Consider the following 20,420-nt stretch of genomic DNA (forward strand, 5'->3'; position numbering starts at 1 on the left):
AGGGTGAGTAATACATGACATTATTTTTATTTTTGGGTAAAATTGAGATTAAGAAGGGTGAAAAAAATTCTAACTTTGCATACAGGAAGTGAGCGCTAAACAGGATATCTGTCATCTGGTATTTTCTCCAGACCTGAAGTCCATAAACAGCGACTGGCTGGATAAGAGCTGTTAATCAGCTTTCTGGAGCAGCTTACCTTTTCAGGTGAAGCTCTGGTCGGAACAGGTACAGTACGTGAGTCTCACGCGGGAGCAGAATGGAACATATGGGCCGGATAACCCCAATCCTTGTACAAGAAATTCCTCTGTGCACATCTTTAGAAATCATGAACTTTTAAGATTAATTAACACCAAATTCGAGTAAAAAGATTTATGACACACAAACGCAAGTTTCATTACCATAAGTTTCCTGAAGGAAACGACAGTGCTGAAAAGGCAGCAAAAGAATATGTTATTATTAGGTAAGTTGAGGTTTTAGGCTTTAGATCTGCATAAATAAAATTGACCTTTGACAGCTGCTGCTTGCGTCTCCTTGTGTAGTCAGGGGAGGTAGCAACACACACACAACGCGGGAAAAACTGTCCTATCAGAATTCAGTATAGAGCATCAGGCAGGCAGGGGCGTCATGTCGGTTGGTTTTGAATGGCGATGGTCATTTTAAATTTCTTTACACATAAAATTAAACTTGACATTTAATATGTTTCCAGTAAAATTCCAACAGCTTTGCTCTGTGCCAAAATAACCAGGGTAACTATAACAATAAAAATAATTATTTCGTTTCAATAATCGTTTATGAGAATAGGGACAGCTCTAAAACGATAACAATACAGAGGAACGATCAGAACGATTTTCCAGTTGATGAACGATAAAAATTGACAGCAAATCAGAATTCACCCGACTTTGAAGTTTGAAGTCCCTGTTTTGATGTATTTTCGACTGAAACAGCATCTTGAACAAGAAAAAAAAAAGTGTAAGGAGGGACTTGATTTTGTTTATAGGGAATTGATTGGATGGTTGTGGTTTACTATTGGCGGATCTCATGTGAGTGACAGGTCATCAGAGATGTCGCTGCAAGATGGAGGGGAAGTTATTTTGATTGTAGACTATGAGGGCACAGATAATTATTTTATAATAAATACTGCAATATTCCATTAAAAATAATAATAGTTAGCCTGCCAACCAGCTTAGCTGTTAATTGTGATTTCATGGTGACAAAGAGCTCAAAAAATTGAACTGGACATAACTGCAGCGTATGATATATATATATGTGTGTGTGTGTGTGTGTGTGTGTGTGTGGGCTATTCAGACATCTAGTGGCTACAGTATGGTATTACAGATTATTGTTTTAGTCCTTTGATAAAGAAAGTGTTTTCGTAGCTGGAAGACAGAGTTTGCACTGTACAATATTATATTTGCACTGTACAACTTTTGTATCCTGATTACGTAACGCCGTTACATGTATTCCGTTACTCCCCAACCCTGCTTATAATAAACAGAACGTTATTGTGGATGCCAATATAGTTATCGTTCTTGGTGTGAACAGGCCTCCCAAAAAGATCATTGTAACACAGCAGAATATGGCTTAATGATAAAATGGCGCCAACAGGTTTAAGAAAGAACTGGCATATATACTGCTCAAATATATAAGCCTACTGATCAGGCATAACATTATGAGCACTGTGAATAACACTGATTATCTCTTCATCACGGCACCTGTTAGTGGGTGGGATAAATTAAGCAGCAAGTGAACATTTTGTCCTCAAAGTTGATGTGTTAGAAGCAGGAAAAATGGGCAAGCATAAGGATTTGAGTGAGTTTAATAAGGGCCAAATTGTGATGGCTAGACGACTGGGTCAGAGCGTGTGGGGTGTGGGGTGTGGGGTGTTCCCGGTCTGCAGTGGTCAGTATCTATCAAAAGTGGTCCAAGGAAGGAACAGTGGTGAACCGGAGACAGGGTCATGGACGGCCAAGGCTCACTGATGCACGTGGGGAGCGAAGGCTGGCCCGTGTGGTCCGATCCAACAGACGAGCTACTGTAGCTCAAATTGCTCAAGAAGTTAATGCTGGTTTTGATAGAAAGGTGTCAGAATACACAGTGCATCACAGTTTGTTGTGTATGGGGCTGCATAGCCGCAGACCAGTCAGGGTGCCCATGCTGACCCCTGTCCACCACTGGAAGTGCCCAACAGTGGGAACGTGAGCGTCAGAACTGGACCACGGAGCAATGGAAGAAGGTGGCCTGGTCTGATGAATCATGTTTTCTTTTACATCACGTGGATGGCCTGGTGCGTGTGGATCAGTTACTTGGGAAAAAGGCAAGCCGGCAGAGGCGGTGTGATGCTTTGGGCAATGTTCTGCTGGGAAACCTTGGGTCCTGCCATCCATGTGGATGTTGCAGACCATGTACACCCTTTCATGGAAACGGTATTCCCTGGTGGCTGTGGCCTCTTTCAGCAGGATAATGTGCCCTGCCACAAAACAAAAATGGTTCAGGAATGGTTTGAGGAGCACAATGAGTTTGAGGTGTTGACTTGGCCTCCAAATTCTCCAGATCTCAATCAAATCGAGCATCCGTGGGATGTGTTGAACAAACAAGTCCGATCCATGGAGGCTCCACCTTGCAACTTACAGGACTTAAAGGATCTGCTGCTAACATCTTGGTGTCAGATACCACAGCACACCTTCAGGGGGCTAGTGGAGTCCATGCCTCGACGGGTCAGAACTGTTTTGGCAGCAAAAGACTGATTGATACTTTAATATTCAATAGTGGGTGGAGTGAGTGACATAATTGTTCCCAGGAAACAAGCAACCTGAGCAGTAAAGACACAATTCGACTTGATCCTGATGTGTTCCCATGTCTTTATGTCCTGTGCTGGTAAAATATAAAATACATTATATATATATATATATATATATATATATATATATATATATATATATATATATATATATGAGAGAGAGAGAGAGAGAGAGAGAAATATAATAAGAATAGATATTATCAGAATAAATAACTGCACCACCAAATAATATAATTCAATAGTCCACCTGTAGGGTATCATAATTTATAGTTTTTGTTCAAACAATTACTTTTGAGGAATTGACGGTCATCAAAACTTGGACTAATAAGACTCCGTAATTCCAAGCAGTCAGTGAGCTGGGCAGTGGCTTGAACTCTGGGTCTAATCCTCTTTATTGCAGCGTTCCTGGATAAACAAGAGATTTGGACAGAACTAGAGCACAGCTGAGAAGAGCTGTAACTGGCAAAATGGGTCACATCTTTGCCTCCATCAGGCCACTAAAAACTACCTGCTCTAGAACATTCAGAACAAGTACTTTACAACACAAACATATAAAACCCTTACATTGGTGCATCAGCTCATTCATCAATACACACAACACAGTCTTTTTTTCTTTTTTATTTATTTCATTAATGTTTTACAATATAGTACAATGTACCCATTTATACAAGAATTCACATATTAACAAGTCAGTTTGTGATGTACACTGCTGCAGCCACTGGAAGTGTCTCAGGAAATATGCTCACCGCATTAGAAACAGGCATTTAATCTGATTTGCACGAGGCATGAAAACTTTTATCTGAAAGAAGCAACATGTTTTTGTGTTTTTTTTTTGTTTGTTTTTTTATGCGCGTCTGCATCTCTAACAAATAAAACCTTTGATTTGGACTAAATCCTCAGGCCAAGGCCACTATAAAGAGAAAAAAAAAAAAAAAAAAAAAAGTCTAAAAGGAGACCAAAGTTGAAACTGAATTAAGGATATGCAATTCTGCATCCATTACTGCTGAAAAATGGTGCAGCAGTGTCAAAAAACAAAATGTCCAAATTCACAACAACACACAGCACACGTCAAAATCATGTTCAATTCATGGAAAGCATGATTCCATAGATCAAGGTCGAATACAACAAACACCCGCGAGAAACACATAAATAACACGCATCGCAAAACAACGAGAAACAAACAGTTGTAAAAACGGACCACCTTAGAAATCCATCTTATTAGAAACATACCAACTAAACACCTGTACGTAAAAAAACACTCGCGCAAACATACACAACCCAGACAAACAGAAACCAGGCATTCAAAGGACATATTCATGTGCTCCTGGATCTTCCTCGCGTTGGCTTGTATTATATGAACATTGCTGAGCACATTATAATTAGGTGGCCTTAACAAATGTATTGCAGCATTTGAGATGACGGGGCAAAGAGGACAATGTGTGTCCTACAGGTGGCGCTATCCCAGCATGAGCATTGAGAGACATCTGTGCTTACTTGAAGGGCAGCACCACTGTTCAACTCCCAAGCGATAAGAGAACTGTCTTGCGAAACCTATATATGTAAGCAAAATACCTTGAAAATAATTTAATATTACTTGGAGAAGAAATTAAATAGCATTCCTATGAAGAATATCTGTGTTGCGAAGGAACCCTTATTGTTAAGGTTCAATACCTTGGCTATGTGTCTTTTTAAATATGTATTTATATCATATTTAAAAGAAAAAGGGAGAGAAAACCCCATCCCCCCCCCCCACAAAACAAAAGTCATGCATTCATCCATTGTCAGAAGAAAGGGGTGGAGGAAGAGGCCTTGTTGACGCCTTGGCAACCTCTAGCCCTGCTGTGCGGATCCCCTTATGCATTAAGAGTGTGAGAATGCATCACATGACTTCACAGGTGCTGCCAGTCAATGCCCACCAAAGTCTGATTGGCCTCCTGGGCATGGCCGATCTCCTCTGTGATGCTGTGCTGGCGCCACAGCTTCTGGATCTTTCTGTAGCGCTCTTGGCACAAGTGTAATGGGTTTCCCCGTCTAAGAGAGACGAAACGACACTTGATGTCACACAACTGTTAGAAATAACCATATGCTTGAAATATAAGCAGTAGAGATGTACCTTAGCCCTTGGTCTGTTTCCCCATAGTCGTCCAGGTATGGGGGAGCATAAAAACAGCCCTTAGTTTTGCCAGCCAGGAACAGGACCTGACTTTCCCGCACCCTGACACACAAACATAAACAAATGAAACCCTGCTGACAAATACAACACAACAACCGCATGACAAAGTGAAGTGCCTTTAGATGTGTCTCTCTCTCTCTCTCTCTCTCTCTCAAATACAATGAGCTTTAAGTGACGTTTTAGAATTAGTAACGGAGGCTTGGTCAAACTGTCAACTTGAGATTTGAATCTGTGATGGAAGGAAGTAGTTCTGCACAAAAGAGGGTTTTAAACACACTCTGTTGTTATTTCTTATTTATTTCATATATATATATATATATATATATATATATATATATATATATATATATGTTTCTGCACGAGTTTGTGTTCGGAATGATCTGAAAGTCTTCTAGTGTGTGGTCCTCAGTCGTTTAGTGTACAATGGCCAGTTTTTCTCTGTAACCATTTACAAAGTCGACAAGTGTATGGTGCAGTGTTTTAAAATCTGTCCCGATTGTAAAAGGCATGTAGTGTATCCCGGCCTTAAAGTGCCCCTATTATGGATTTTTGAAAATTACCTTTCATGTAGTGTGCAACATAGCTCTAATTAAATGAAAACAGCCTGCAAAGTTTTAAATCTGAAAGTGCACCGTATATAAAGTTATTGTCTCTCAAAAGTAAGAGTCAACTCTGAGTCAATTAAATGAGTTGTTTGTAAAATGAATCTCAAACAGTTTCATTGTGACGTCACAACGAAACATTAGTATATTGCCCGGCCACTTTTTGCGTGCAGACGCAAGGGAAAATTAATTTTTTCAACAACACCGCAGCAGTACAATATTTTGTTGTGTTCCCGTCATTTTACTGACAACTGCTTCTCAAACCTCGGGGAGTTTAACGCAGGATTCACACAGCGCTTGGTCTTAAAATATGGATCAATGCCCAGTTTATTTGGACCAGCTTGCTCATCTGGATCTCAAACTGTAAGTATGATTAATAATCGTTGTTTATATTTTCTAGCGATCGTTCAAAATTCATAGTTGTGTATGTTTTGTGTAACGTACACCCTAGTCTGTATATCTCCAGCTAACCGGCTGACTCACGTTTCTGTAGTTCTGCTATTCAGATGTGGATCCAATATTGTCTAAAAATGTGTCGATTAATACAGCTTGTCTGACTTATTACTTGGAGTAATGATCAAGGATGTAAGTGTAATGCATTATCAGCTATTCACGTTTGTGCTCGGCTAACGTGGGAGTTTACAACATAGCTGTGGGCCCGGTTCGCTACATAACTGTAATACAAACTGTTTTTTTCCTCTGCGTTTTTATTATTACAGTAGAGTGGAGCTCCATCTGTATTGTAATAGGATGTTAAGATGCTAGTCCGCGCTAACTAGTTGAAGAATTCTCTCTGTAAACAGTAAAAACCCATTGTAATGTCAAACAATGATATAGCCATTTTTTACTTTAATAGTTATGACGAAAAAGTATGTGTGCACATCTGGCCTAAATGTTTATCTTATGTTTAGAGGTTTTCAGCTTCGCTTGGCATTCTGACTAAAAGGCATAATGGGGCACTTTACTGCAACCAATTCCCTACACTGTGCTAGTTATGTGACTCCTAGCGCCATCTCTTCTCACATAATAACAATAAATGTACAGTCAGTCGGTTAATATTGCAAAATAAACCTCAGGATCCAGATGCAAAAGGCTTACCAAATGATGATAACTCTACCTTATTCATTACATAATTCGTCCATTATATTGACAGATTTTAATTGAAATATGCTTGCACAAACCTGAGGAAGATGCCAACTCCGGCTCCACAGGCGAAAGTGTGTGCGGTGCACGCGCCCACGTCCTCTCCTTCCAGCTCGGTCTGACAGCAGTAGCTCTGAGAGCACAGCATGGCACCACACACCAGACACAGAGTAGGAGCGCGAGACTTATCCCCTCCAGATTTAGGACACCTAGATGCCGCCAAGATCAACGGAAGATCAATTATCATTTGATTTATGGAATCAGGAGAGCATGACTCTGTAGAGAACCAGTAGCTCTTAGTTATTAATCGCCTTTGATTCATTAGACAGAGTTGACTCACGTGAAGCTGGAGGCCTGGTTAATCAGAGCACTGTAGTCACACGGCAGCTCTATGAGATGATTGGACTCTCTGGGAAACCTAGAACAGGAAATGGAAGAATGAAACAGGTGAGCACTTGAATGTCAGCTGCAGTGAACATCTGAGTGTTGAGGTGCAGGACGCACCTGATGAGAGCCACGCTGCTCTGAAAACCCTGCAGCACACCTGGGTGAGAGCACCATCTGCAGAGCACAAGAGTTATCACACCGTCATTCATTCAAGCCACAGCAAACATCTGGCCAATATGCCACAGTTTTCAGAGGTGTTTATAGCTAGATATTGACGGTTACCCCTGCAGCAGAGTTTCCATCAGCTCCTGATTGTTGTAGTAGAGCTGTAACAGGTTGGAAGGCATCCACAGGTATGCACACAGAGTCTCCCATTCACCCACACCTACAGCTGAAAACAGAGTCATCATCAGAATTGACACAAGGACAGCAAAAGGACAGGTGTGTAACGTCATCACGTTGTGTTTAAGTCATTTACCGTGTAACTCAGGTGGTGCTGGAGCTCCGTTAAGATGGTGGAAGAACAGAGCGGCTGCCCTGAGATAAGGCAGGATTCCAGCTTTCACACAGTGCCACAGATGCCAGCCTGAGCTCACCTCACGCAAGCCACTGAAATAGACATACAGCTTTCAATTAGGGTCATGCAAAGCTAGTAGAGGTGAAACAGTCCTCCTAAAAACTGAACTTCGTTCTTCATTTTGCAATATCTGAAAGCAACTACATTTACATGAACCCTCATAATGCGATTATGAGATTTAGGCAATATTCTTATTAAACTTTACCTCATGTAAACAATACTTTGATCAAATTGATGTGATTAAAGGCACAATATGTAGTTTTTGCCACTAGAGGTCACTTATTCAAAACAAAAGTGTAGCTTGATGACGCCTTGATTTTGCGGAATCATGGGAGATGTTGTCTTCACGTCTACAGCCGGCGGAAAAGAATCCGACGGGACTCGGGCAGAAATCATATTCATGGATGAGCTAATGCATTAAAGATTTGGTAACATTACTGTAGTAGGAAGCAGGGTGTGGCCATTGGAGTGGAACGAGGCCGCTGGAGCGATTGATAATGAGAGACGAGCACAACACACGGCTCGAGAGCAATGGAGCTTTTATTATGCAGCAGACGAGCGCTTCCGCTTCTTCCAGTCAAGCGGAATGTTATCATATTAGATACATTTGTATGTTGAAAGTTGTTATAATGCTACTCTGCGTGTTCACTCGGCGGCTACTATGAGACACTTGTTGCACACTGCAGTAAGCTAGATTGATATTAGGCATGGTAAAACATGGTACTCATGGTAAATCAAGAAAACGAGATTTAAATAAGAAGATTGTGTTAAGCTATTTAACAATAATTAGTTTTCTGTTGATGAATGTATCCAAACAGTCTTAAAAACATTACATATTTAAGCGTCTTTGGTGTTTCCATGGTTTCTACAAAATATCGATGGTAACGCGGGTATGATGTCATTGATCTGTGATGCCTGGACACAGTCCGTGTCCTGGTTAAAACAGCTTATTTCTCTGGATTTAAACATTATTGGAAACATTTGGGATAATGCAAGTACACAAGTCAACAAAATATATAACATTGTTGTAGTGGTTTTTGGATATTTTAATCAACACATTCTTACATATTGTGCCTTTAAACTCATAATCATAGCAACCATAAGTGTAGTAAAATGTGGCATATGCCATTTTTAAATTGCAATAAACAGGCACGTGAACACTTTAAACTTATCTATTCGATTGATCAAAGTGTTCACGTGGAGTTTTGGGGTGCTGAAAAAAAAAAAAAAAAAAAGTTCATGTTGACAATGTTGCACAACATGAATATAATGCAGTATATTAATTTTGTAACAATGTCTTTACTTTTGAGCTATTTACCAAAACCATGACTCCAGAACAGTGATAAAAATCAAACAGTGAGAAATTTGAACGAATTTGCATCCGTTCAACATATTAAGAGACAAAATGGCATATTATTGTACAAAAAATGCAAATCATCTTGATGTTTGCAAAACTGGCTTTATTTTATTAATTTTGTATTTGATTCTTTTGACATTGTGGTGAAATGACATAATGAAAGATATAAACAGTGTGTGCGCTTTCACCTGCCCAGATGTGTCCTGAGTGTGTTGTAGAGCATACACACTCTCTCTTCCTCCTCCCTCTCTGCTCCTCCACTCTCCTGCTCCATCCGCACCTCCTCTGATGCACACAGGAGTCAGCAAACATCAATATCCGAAAACACTCAAAATCATTTATGAAGTGTCTATGGTCATGCTGCTGCCTTTGAAGGGGAAAGGTGAGGTTCTCACCTGGTACAGAGGTTAGAAGGATCTGGACTATGTGAGCAACAGTGACTAGGTGCAGGAAGTGCAGTTGTGCAGTGTCCTCGCTGAGCCCTGAGGAATCCAGACAGTGAATCGCTGGATAGGACAGCACCAAGCTCACCTGTCACATACATAAACTGGGGTCAGAGGTTATTCTGAAACAACTGATTGAGTCAGAGTAGGAACCTTAACACACACAATTGTTGCTTGTATTTTTATTGTTTAGAGGCGCGAACAGGCTGTGTAGTAAAATTAGTTAAATTAGTAGAGAATGTACAAGATTAGGACACTGTGAAGTCTGTCGCTTATGTGAATAGCAGATGTGGCAGCCTACCAGCAAGTGGAACATGTCTATATCCAGAATGCATGGTGTATTCTCCACCCAGGGATCAGGAACCAGGGCTGAACAAGCACAGATGTTCAAATGAATGCAGTGAGGGTCGTCATTCACTTCTCACAACATTTGACATGCCAAAACAACCACTTGTGGTAAGAAACTGTAGCGCTCATTTCTTACCTGCTAAGAGTCTGATAAAGTGATTCTGCACAGTGGTATGAGAGGAGGCTGTCCAGCAGGCTGAGCCAAACCGGGTCAGAGAACTCAAACAGTCGTCCTGCATGCACAAAACATTTGGGTTATCAAACAAATCAAACTCAAGAATAAAGATTTAAGAGCCCACTTGGAAAGGAAAAACTATTAATTGATATTCATTAGACATTCAAATAACAAGCTTGCATAAATATTCAAATGTGCTCGATTACCTGTCTGCATGGTAAACTTCCAAACAAAGGCTTTTCTTCATCCACCAGCAATCTCTCTGTGTGAGAAATGAAATGACACAATCTAATTTACTTTCAGCCCTCATAATTCACTCACTTAAAAATCACCATACATAAATTTTTTTGCATTCCCGAGTCCGGTGGAATTTAATCATTAACTTATTAATGAGTGAATGCACAAATATTTCAAAATTTTGGATGCTACCATGTTAGAACCATGTTAGAACTACTTTTACCCTATTATTAATAAAAAAAAAATAATTGAAATGAAATTTTTTCTCGATTTTTATAAATTTTATTTGAATAAATATCATATGAAATTCATAAGAACATATAATTGGAGAATTACCAGTTTTAACATTAAAATCAATGGACTTAATAAATTTCTTGGAAATTACAAATCATGACTGCTCAAAAACAGCCCAAATTTATTAAAGCTACATTATTATATTCACTTTATAACAATATCAAAACATCATCAATATTTCTCTGAAACGTTTTCAAACAAAATATTAATTTTACTTGCAGAAACCTGTGAATGAAAAAGATTATCCTTTTTTTCCACTTATAAATGTATAAAAAAAAAAAAGTCTGCATAACATCACATGTAAAGCCTCAGATCAAAATAGACCAGAATGCAAAAAGTTTTTTGTTTGTTTGTTTTTTTACATTTTGATTATGGATATTATCTTTAATAAATGTAATAAAAAATATTTTAAATATTATGTGTAAATAAATGATGACTCACTTCAAAGTACTAAAACGATGCATTAACATAAATAAATAAATAGATAAATAAATAAATAAATAGATAGATAGATAGATAGATAGATAGTGTATGCATATCTTCCGGGGCAAAACGGACCCGAATTCATTATGAGGGTAAGAATCACACCTAAAAAAAAATCCCCTGATAATTTCAGGTTTTCCATGATAATAGGAATTCTAATTCTTAACATTTTTACATTTTCTGAAGAAAAGTTTTGCCCGGATTTCCTGACCAGTTCAATGCTTGGGGGTATTATGCATTAGTTCAAGACTATCTTGGACTAACCTATGGACTGAATGGTGTAGGCACAGCTGCCCCAGCACATGATTGGCACGCGGGGGTCCTGCTCATTGGGGTGCACTTTAAGACCCACTTTATATGTGGCTGTCCCAAACGTGGTCAACATCTCCTTTATGGTGCTTGAGTATGGGTTGCTGACAGATAGAAACATGCTTTATTAGTGCTGTGTCTTTTTTGTTTGACTTATAACAAGGACACTTTTGAGCTTGTTTAAGTGAACTATGGGTGACTGCTAGTTTCAAATGTAGTTTTACTTTGGAGTGTGGTCCAGTTTGAAGCCATCAGGCGGAGGACAGTTATTAACACCATCTGTATCATCAACACCTTCAGCACCTGCAGCACCTGCAGACAGACATCAATAATTTCGTTTTCATTCAAAAACATCGCCTTTTAAAGGTGCAATATGTAATATTTTCTGTCCGCTAGAGGTCGCTAGAGGCCTATTCAAAACAAAGGCGTAGCTTGATGACGCCAAGTTTGAGCACGGAATCTCAGGACATGTGGTCTTCACCTCAAAGGATGGTGCAAAAGAATAGGGATAGGACTCGGGAAGAAATCATGTTCATGGATGCGATTATTAACGTTACTGTAGTATGAAGCGGAGCGGGACTGAGTGTTGTGGGAGCTGAACGAGGCCGCTGGAGCGATTACGCAACACACCTCACGAGCAGCGGAACTTTTATTTTGCCGCAGTCGCCGGCGCCGCTTCCGCTTTTCCAGTCATGAGTTAACGCAGTTCTGTTTATCATATTAGATACATTTGAGAGTGTTGAAAATGATGTTATAACGTTTCTCCGTGCGTTCGCTCGGTGGCTGCTGTGAGACACTTGTTTGAGACACACTGCAGTAAGCTAGATCACATGCAATTAATTTTAAAATGTATTGTATGATGAAGAAAATGTTGTATTACTGTTATTAAAAATAAAGCTGCATATGATTATGCTATGTTAGCTACTTGACAAAATAGCGTTTTTCGCAAAAAAAAAAAAAAAAAATCAAGAAAATTAAATTTAAACAATAAGACTAAACGTGTTGAGCTATATAACAACAATTAATTTTCTGTCTATAAATATATCAAAACAGTTGTTCCCTTGTCTATTAAAACGTGTATTATATTAAAAGCGTCTTTGGTGTTTCCATGGTTTCTACAAAATAAAACCGGAAACCGAGGGTAACGCGGGTATGATGCAATTGACAGGCGACTCCTCACACGTCCCGGAGCCTTGGTTAAAATTGCAATTTTCTCACGATTTACAAATAGTTGGAAACATTTGGGATATTCTAAGTACTCAAGTGAACAAAATATATAACACTGGCCTAATGGTTTTTGGATATTTTACTGTAAAAATATTACATATTGCACCTTTAAGCCATCTACTCAATGAACAGCGAGGCCATTTCGGACACATTTTAAGTATCTTTGATGATTGGGGTTACTCACTGTTGGCCTTGGTCTTCCTGTGAGCAGAGAGCAGGGCTTTCGTCTGCTGAGAGGTGATGTTCAACCACTGGCTCAGATCAGGCTGTTCAGAGCTGCAACAAACACAATGAAATCCATCTAATGCCTCATATTTTGATAGAAAAGGACAGAGATCATGCAATAAAGATGTAGTCATGTTAGAAATGTTAGACTTTGGCAAAAAAAAAAAAAAAAAAAAGGTCTATTGTCTATCCTCTATCGCCAATAGTGTAGCGACGTATGAAACACTGCTCACAGAAGTCAAATTTAAATCTATGAAGCTTTTTGTTGGTCAACGCAACTAATTTACATGAACTTGAACCCGTTGTAAATCTGCAAAATCCCTGATCCCATGGATTTGCGAACATCTGCCAAACAATGATTAATATGACCACAGCTTAAAGGATTAATTCACTTCAGAATTCAAATTTCCTGATAATTTACTCACCCCCATTAAAGAAATTAAGGTTTTTGAGGAAAACATTCCAGGATTTTCCTCCATAAAGTGGACTTCAACAGGGTTCAACGAGTTCAAAATTGCAGTTTTAATGGGCAGAAGTACCAACCCAGTGTCCACATAGCGTCGCCCTACCGCAGTACTTCTGCCTAGGTCACACGTGACCTTTCCAACGTGACTATGTAATGCGTGGCCTATAGCCGAGCAGTGCAAGATGAGCATTTGTGGTTAAAAAGTATATACTTTTTTTTTTTTCCTCGAAAATGACTGATTGTTTCGCTAGATAAGACCCTTATTTCTTGTCTGGGATCATGTAGAGCTCTTTAAAGCTGCACTGAAACTGCAATTTGGACCTTCAACCCATTGAACCCCAGTGAAGTCCACTATATGGAGAAAAATCCTGGAATGTTTTCCTCAAAAACCTCAATTTCTTTTTGACTGAAGAAAGAAAGACATAAACATCTTGGATGACATGGGGGTGAGTAAATTATCAGGAAATTTAAATTCTGAAGTGAACTAATCCTTTAAGGCAGATGTGCCACAAACATGCTGCAGATATGAGCTGAGTGAAACTGGCCTAGATGTTGATTACCAATTACTATAGATTCACTAATTATTCAGTAGATGATTTTATCCGAAATGACAAAGTAAGGTTAAGCATGCCTTAATCAAGGGTGCACTAATTTTGAAAAAGGCACCACCTCTACAGATAAATATAAAGGATGCACATTCATAATGCATCTTACCATCTGCACTGTGTCTTGTAAAGCACACTGGGTGCTTAGCATGTGGCGTTGTGTATTAATAGCAGTGCTGAGCTCATATGAGAGGGGCTTTTAGTCTATCACACAACAGGATTGCCACATTTACTACAGATGAGAGTATTACACTAACACGGTCCACAATCAGCCACTCCGCTCCATACATTTACTCATTCACCTGTATGTGGAGAGAGGTCCACATACCTGTATGTATTAATATGAGAGGTCACACTAATTATCTATTAATTACACTCTAAGAGCTTAGTAAATTGCAGTACGGTCATAAGTATTATACCAAATCAAACAAAGATTTAAAAAAAAAAAAAAAAAAAAAAGTAGCAACTGTAGGTCAAACTGTTCTGTGTTTGTTGCAGTACCTGCAGCTGGTCTTAGTAAGAGGCAGCAGTGGAATGACTGTGTTACTCAGACATTCGCAGAGTGGACACAAGAACTCTCCGTTCTCCACATCGTAACTTGTGTGCACACGTAGCCTCTGCTGTCTGCGCTGCTCTTTAGCCTGCACTGCTTCAAAGTACCTGCAGGGGGAGACATTACACACAGTTTCAATGCAAAGGAATGATAAAATGATACACACTTTAGGGCTGCACGGCATTGGGGGAAAAAAACGAACATTGTGGGGGGGGGGGGGGGCTGCCCCCTAATAGTCGACTAACCATTAGTCGACTAGAAGAGGCTTGGTTGACCAAGATTTTATTAGTTGGTTAGTCGCTGGAAAAAATAAATCGACAGGAAGTGGCGAAGTCATGCAGTCCGTGAGGGAGAGATCGTTAACGGCTGGAAATCCAAACATTCACCTATCATTCACTGACCTCAAATATGGCTTATTACTTTAAACAAATGTGCGCTATTATCACTATTTAAATGTGCGCTATTATTAGGCGCATATCCATGCATGACATGGAGGTGATCACTTGCATTTAACTTAAAATACTCAGTCATTTTGGTCATACAGATAAGAGTAATGTCAGCTGTAAAGGGTCAACTTTTATTTCTGTAAACTCACAATAACAGCAAAACGTTGTGCTTTTGTAAAATAATGAAACCAATCAGGATGCGCTTTCTGCCGTCTCAGTGAACTTGAGCACGTAAAAAAAATTAACCAAAACTCAGCGTATAACTGCCTCACAGACACGAGAAATCTATATATAGAAATCTTGAAATGTGCACTTTTAAACGAACCAATTGAAGTGGAAAATAAATATTCTCAGATTATGTAATCCGTATGAAACATGTATGTAGGCGCGCCCACTACTGCGGAGATGACGAGTCAGCATTGTCGACTTCACCTCCGCAGCCATAAAAAGAGAAAATATTATCAATAAATTAAAATGTTTAGACAGTCTCCTTGCTATTTTTTCACGATACACTCATAATCATTACATTTGCCAGTGCGCTGTAGCAAGCTTTATGTGTGCGCTCAAACGCTGATTAGGCTGTGTATTATGTATAGGCAATTCAATTATTTATAAATGATATATGATTTATGGCTTATTAATATGAATGCGTGATTAGTCGACTAATGGCTTAAATTAACGACTACTAGTCGACTAGAAAAATCTTTAGTCGAGGGCAGTCCTAATTTTTATTGTGATTATTAAACATACTAAAACAAAAATAAATTGTAATTATTCTATTGCAATGTATATTACACTGTTACAGCACTCTTCAAAAGATGATGCTCTTAAAGGGTTAAAACTTTGCCAAAATCTATTACTATCTCTTTAAGTGCTGTGTGACCTAAATAACAATATAGGTGGAAACAATTTAATAATGAATGAGAAAAAAAATACTTCTGGAACTGAGGCTGCTAAAAAAGAGGGCGTTTACAGTTACATTCTTTTGTCCCTCTGATAGAAAGAGCACATTTTTCAGCATATGGAAGCATGTGGTTCTCATTTTTCATGATGATTCTTACCGCTGCCAGCAGTGAGAGTGCATGATGTGTCCGCAGCTGCCTGTGTGTGTGCCGAACGACAGGTCAGGGTGCATGAAGAGAGGGTCATACTTATCTGTAACAAAAACAATGCCATTCATCAACATGAACATGCACATATGAGATGCAAAGAACCAAACACAAACATACACACACACACACACACACAACATGCCTGGGTTGTGTGGAGGTCTCTTGCGGTTTTTAGACATGACAGTAGAGCGCTGGACAAAAGCAGCGAGCACCATGGCTTTGCCGTCAGCCCTGATTTCCTGCTCTTCCTGACACAGGATACACGTCACCACCTTCCTCCTCTCACTGCCACCTGCACGCCACCGTCGTGGACCAACACACACCAGCACGCTATCACACGAACTGGGGCTACGACGTAAAGAGAGAGAAATTAGAGGACGCCATCTGGAAACTAATGTTTGATCCATGAGACTTTGCAGCGTGATGTGTTTGTGTACCTGTGCTCCAGTGAGGAGGAGGTGGAGGGATCGAGCTCCTCCAGGCTCTGCTGGAACAACTCTTTGTTTTCATTGATGAAATGTCTTTGCATCTCTGACATCTGAGCCATGATCTTCTCCCGCCGGAGCCGTGCCATCTCCGCTTTCCTCTTCCGCTCCGCCTTATCCTTGTCCCGCACCGTCTACACATACACATAAATCCAGTGAGACAATACTGCAACCTTAACGTGTCATGACGCAACCGTGTTGTGCTTCCTATGCTCACCTCCTCTTGACTGTGCCCTGAGCTGTCACTAGGGGGCGCACTGGCTGTGCACTCCCGCGTGGTCTTGATGGTGGCCACAGTCTGCAGATACACAATAAATATGAAGTATGAAAATCATTTTCAAATATCTGGCAGGTGGTAGGGGTATTTTCTGTGTGCTATTTAAAATAACAATGGCAACACTTTACAATAAGGTCTCATTTGTTAACATTAGTTAATGCATTAACTAACATGACACCAGTCTGCTTTTACAGCCTTGCTGTGCTTATAAATCATGCTCTTAAGGCCAATTCACACCGCACAGACAGACACCAACAAACACAGACCGTTGGATTTAAAATTTTATGAAAAATAGCTCATGTTCACACTGCCCCAACAGACACTAAGAAAATTTGAGTCAGAATGTCTTTGTGTCATTTTTCCCCTGAAAAGAGGGCGTACGAAAGAGGCTGTGGGTAAAGCAGTGTTTTCTGCGACGGGAAAGACGGGTCGTGTACTTGAATTTATGCAGAGAACTGCAGTTGATCTGGACAAACTGTTTCATTAGAAAGATTAAATACTCTGGCATCGATATTTGTTCACCGTTTATGATAAAATTCAGTTGCAGTGACAGTAATTTCTTAATTTATGTCAGGAGAGCAAAATAATCAATTGGTAATTTTGAAACATTCATATTCAGTCAGGTCTGCTGTGGTTTGTTCACACAACTTAACTGAACGGCATCTATTAGGGCTTTTAGTCCAAAAGTGCGCATATTTGGAGAAATACTGATGTACGTACACGAGCTAGTTTAATATTTATTAGACAGAATAAAAAAAAAAAAAAAAAATGCACTTATTTATGCAATCTGATGACCATTGGCGGCTTCCTGTGCTGTCTGTGTTTTCACTTCCCAGAAAAATGCATTTCAAGACCTGACAAACGTCGATTGAACATGTTTAGTTGGGTGAAAACAAACCCAGACCAACGGCAAGAGGGGTAACGCACCGATCCGGCGAATGTGTCCGTCTGTGTTTGCTGGCGTCTGTCTGTGTGGTGTGAATTGGCCTTTACAAACCATTCAAACTCAAAAATGTGTTTTAAATGTGACGTTGAAATCGTGAGACCATGGTGTAGTTTGTGTATAGCCTACTTTAGCTTTTTACTTCTGGCAATTGTATTTAGGCTTCAAAATTCATAAAAGTTGTATTCATTTGTGAAAATTATGCTTCCAGGTTGGCCTACAAATTTCCATCATCCCTACACCACTGTTTTCCTTTGGCAAGAACATGTCATCATTTGCTGCCCCCTATTGGATAGCTGAGTTATTTGCACATTCATTCTAGTGACAGGTGGCTTTGTAATGAGATTTGGATCAGCTTTACCTTGAGGATCCAGCGGATCATGTCCTTGTGCACCTCCAGATGAGGAGCGTTCTGCAGGGTTTCCAATAAAGCCAAGATACTGGGAGTGTTCGCAGGAGCCTCACCTGGTCCTACAATGAAGACATTTGTTCAGCTCAACTATAAGAGGTGTTCGTGTGTGTGGACAGGACACAGAAGAAAGACATACTGGAGATTTTAAGAGTGAAGTTGAAGTTGGTATCGTTATCTTCTGCGCTGCTGATGAGATGTTGCTGTTCCTCCACCAGGCCCATGCCTATGAGATGCAGCACCTGTGGGGCATGTTCATACAGAGCTCTAACTATGGTGGTAAAAACAATGGCTAACAGCATGGTACAAGTAAATTTATATCAAGATAACATTCATGATAGTTACTTTTGCCAGAAATTCATTGACAAAATTATTTAAATATTAAATAACCACATAGTAACGAAAACCATGCAATGTACTTGACAAGACTTAATGCCAAATATCAAAAAATGATGATCATAATATGAGAGAGTGCTGCAGTTTGTGTAGACGTACCCTCTGAAGCATGGACTCAGACCAGTGTCCTCCGCTGGGCTCCATTGCCCACTGCAGCACAGCTCCCAGAATCCCCAGCAACACGTCACACTGCAGCATGTTTACCAGACTAGCAAACAGCGGACAGAACCGAGGCAAAACTGGTGGAGGCAGAACTACAAGAAACATACATGCAAATCAGTTTTTGGCACTGACATCACATCACATCTGACATAAAATCAAAATCATCGTGACATGGCGACACTAACAAATCGCAATGGCTGCCATTTTAATTAAATAAATATATGCAACGTATGTTTCAGAGTGAAGTGCGGCACTGGGTTCATTTACACATGAGCAGCTCATGATATATGAACTGTTTTCAACACTTATAAAAATAAATGTTTCTTGAGCAACAAATCATCATATTAGAATGATTTCTGAAGGATCATGTGACACTGAAGACTGGAGTAATGATGCTGAAAATTCAGCTTTGATCACAGGAATAAATTACATTTTAAAATATATTTAAATAGAAAACATTTCTTTTAATAATAATAATAATAATTCATAATATTACTGTTTTTTTGTTGTTGTTTTTTAAATCAAATAAATGAAGCCTTGGCGAGCATAAGAAACTTCTTTTAAAAACATTAAAAATCTTTCTGATCCCAAACTCTAGAATGGCAGTGTAGTTGTAAAGGTACTCATGGTTAGGAGATTGTCTAAAGTGGTCCATCGAAATAAAGTGTCACCTATATTATTTTTCTTAAATACTCTTTTTTTTTTTTTTATTAAACTGTGAAATATTATAATAGCAATATTTCTTATTTAGTTTTTATTTAGTAATTTTTATATTTGTATTAAACAATAATAATATTATTATTATAGAGCTATATTAAAACAATCAAAAAAATTGGGGCAAAATCTGCAGCCTTACAAACAAGCACAGCAAACCTGTATTTGTTTATTTACGTAATTGCCATTTTTACTAGAAAAATTGCCTTCACTTTTTTCCCCCCCTCAAATAATGCTATGAATGGGTTAATGTGGCATGATGTTCATGTAAATGTAACCATTTAAATATCACCATATTTTCAAAACTTTGGACAGTAAAAAATGATTCAATACTATAGACAAAAATAATGAAACAACCCATTTTAATGACGCAATGTGCCTTTCTGGGTGAAATGTTTAAATTGTTCACCCCTACCTAAAGTGTTAATTGTAAATAATGTCAAGTAAGGATATTAGTACCTGAATCTTCCCCATTTTGCCTCTTTATCTTTCTCTGAGCCTCTTCAGCCTGAACGAAGACAAAGAAAACAAATGAACATGGCTTTTCAACAGTTGTTCTTTTTGAGTTTCAGTTTCAAACACGCAGTGTACCTTAGACTGGTCAGCTCTGGAGTAATGGTGGAAGTAAAGGTTGAACATCTTGGCGCACTCTGGCCTGAGTTTATAAAGTCCTCTACCCGTCACACCAGGCTTCCTGTACAACACATTTCACAGGATTACACACAGACCAATCCAAGGCTTTGGACAAGACTCTTTTATTGAGGACACTCACTTAAACAAAGCAACACCATCGATGACCCTCTCCATGCCGGTTTCCTTATTCTCCTGTTTGCAGAAGACAGAAGAGTGAGTGAAATTCATTAGCACAAACTACCACCAGGTGGCAGTCACATTCAAAAAAAAAAAAAAAGTCTGTCAACAGGAGCTTCAGGAAAAGATCAATACTTTTTAGATTTTAAAAACATGGCACTTTTTTCACTTTTATCATGGTTTGTGCATTTGTAAGTTGTACAAACAAAGAGATAAATTGTAAGTGTCAAACGAGCGGAAGCCATTAACTTGCACTATATGACT

General features: G+C 39.2%; 1 protein-coding gene across 3 annotated transcripts in view; it reads right to left on the reverse strand.

Moving 5' to 3' along the window:
- Positions 1-3,401: 3,401 nt before the first annotated feature.
- The window catches only part of ubr2 (ubiquitin protein ligase E3 component n-recognin 2), a 42,624-nt gene continuing 25,605 nt past the window's right edge, over positions 3,402-20,420 (reverse strand). For 2 of the 3 annotated variants that reach the window (XM_051916858.1, XM_051916859.1), the window contains exons 22-47: positions 20,119-20,171; positions 19,938-20,040; positions 19,806-19,854; positions 18,570-18,724; positions 18,214-18,316; positions 18,027-18,136; positions 16,663-16,743; positions 16,398-16,579; positions 16,103-16,308; positions 15,910-16,003; positions 14,351-14,509; positions 12,738-12,829; positions 11,551-11,638; positions 11,282-11,430; positions 10,210-10,265; positions 9,965-10,061; positions 9,782-9,849; positions 9,433-9,568; positions 9,226-9,322; positions 7,582-7,712; positions 7,386-7,494; positions 7,221-7,277; positions 7,057-7,134; positions 6,755-6,925; positions 4,912-5,013; positions 3,402-4,829 (exon numbers count right to left, since the gene is read on the reverse strand). In XM_051916858.1, the coding sequence (XP_051772818.1) occupies positions 4,688-4,829; positions 4,912-5,013; positions 6,755-6,925; positions 7,057-7,134; positions 7,221-7,277; positions 7,386-7,494; positions 7,582-7,712; positions 9,226-9,322; positions 9,433-9,568; positions 9,782-9,849; positions 9,965-10,061; positions 10,210-10,265; positions 11,282-11,430; positions 11,551-11,638; positions 12,738-12,829; positions 14,351-14,509; positions 15,910-16,003; positions 16,103-16,308; positions 16,398-16,579; positions 16,663-16,743; positions 18,027-18,136; positions 18,214-18,316; positions 18,570-18,724; positions 19,806-19,854; positions 19,938-20,040; positions 20,119-20,171 (2,868 nt within the window). In that variant the 3' untranslated portion in view covers positions 3,402-4,687. The remainder of the gene's footprint in view (positions 4,830-4,911; positions 5,014-6,754; positions 6,926-7,056; positions 7,135-7,220; positions 7,278-7,385; positions 7,495-7,581; positions 7,713-9,225; positions 9,323-9,432; positions 9,569-9,781; positions 9,850-9,964; positions 10,062-10,209; positions 10,266-11,281; positions 11,431-11,550; positions 11,639-12,737; positions 12,830-14,350; positions 14,510-15,909; positions 16,004-16,102; positions 16,309-16,397; positions 16,580-16,662; positions 16,744-18,026; positions 18,137-18,213; positions 18,317-18,569; positions 18,725-19,805; positions 19,855-19,937; positions 20,041-20,118; positions 20,172-20,420) is intronic. The other variant, XM_051916860.1, reaches the window with a different exon arrangement.

Source organism: Ctenopharyngodon idella, chromosome 13 (genome assembly GCF_019924925.1).
Source record: "Ctenopharyngodon idella isolate HZGC_01 chromosome 13, HZGC01, whole genome shotgun sequence".
Lineage (NCBI taxonomy): Eukaryota > Metazoa > Chordata > Actinopteri > Cypriniformes > Xenocyprididae > Ctenopharyngodon > Ctenopharyngodon idella.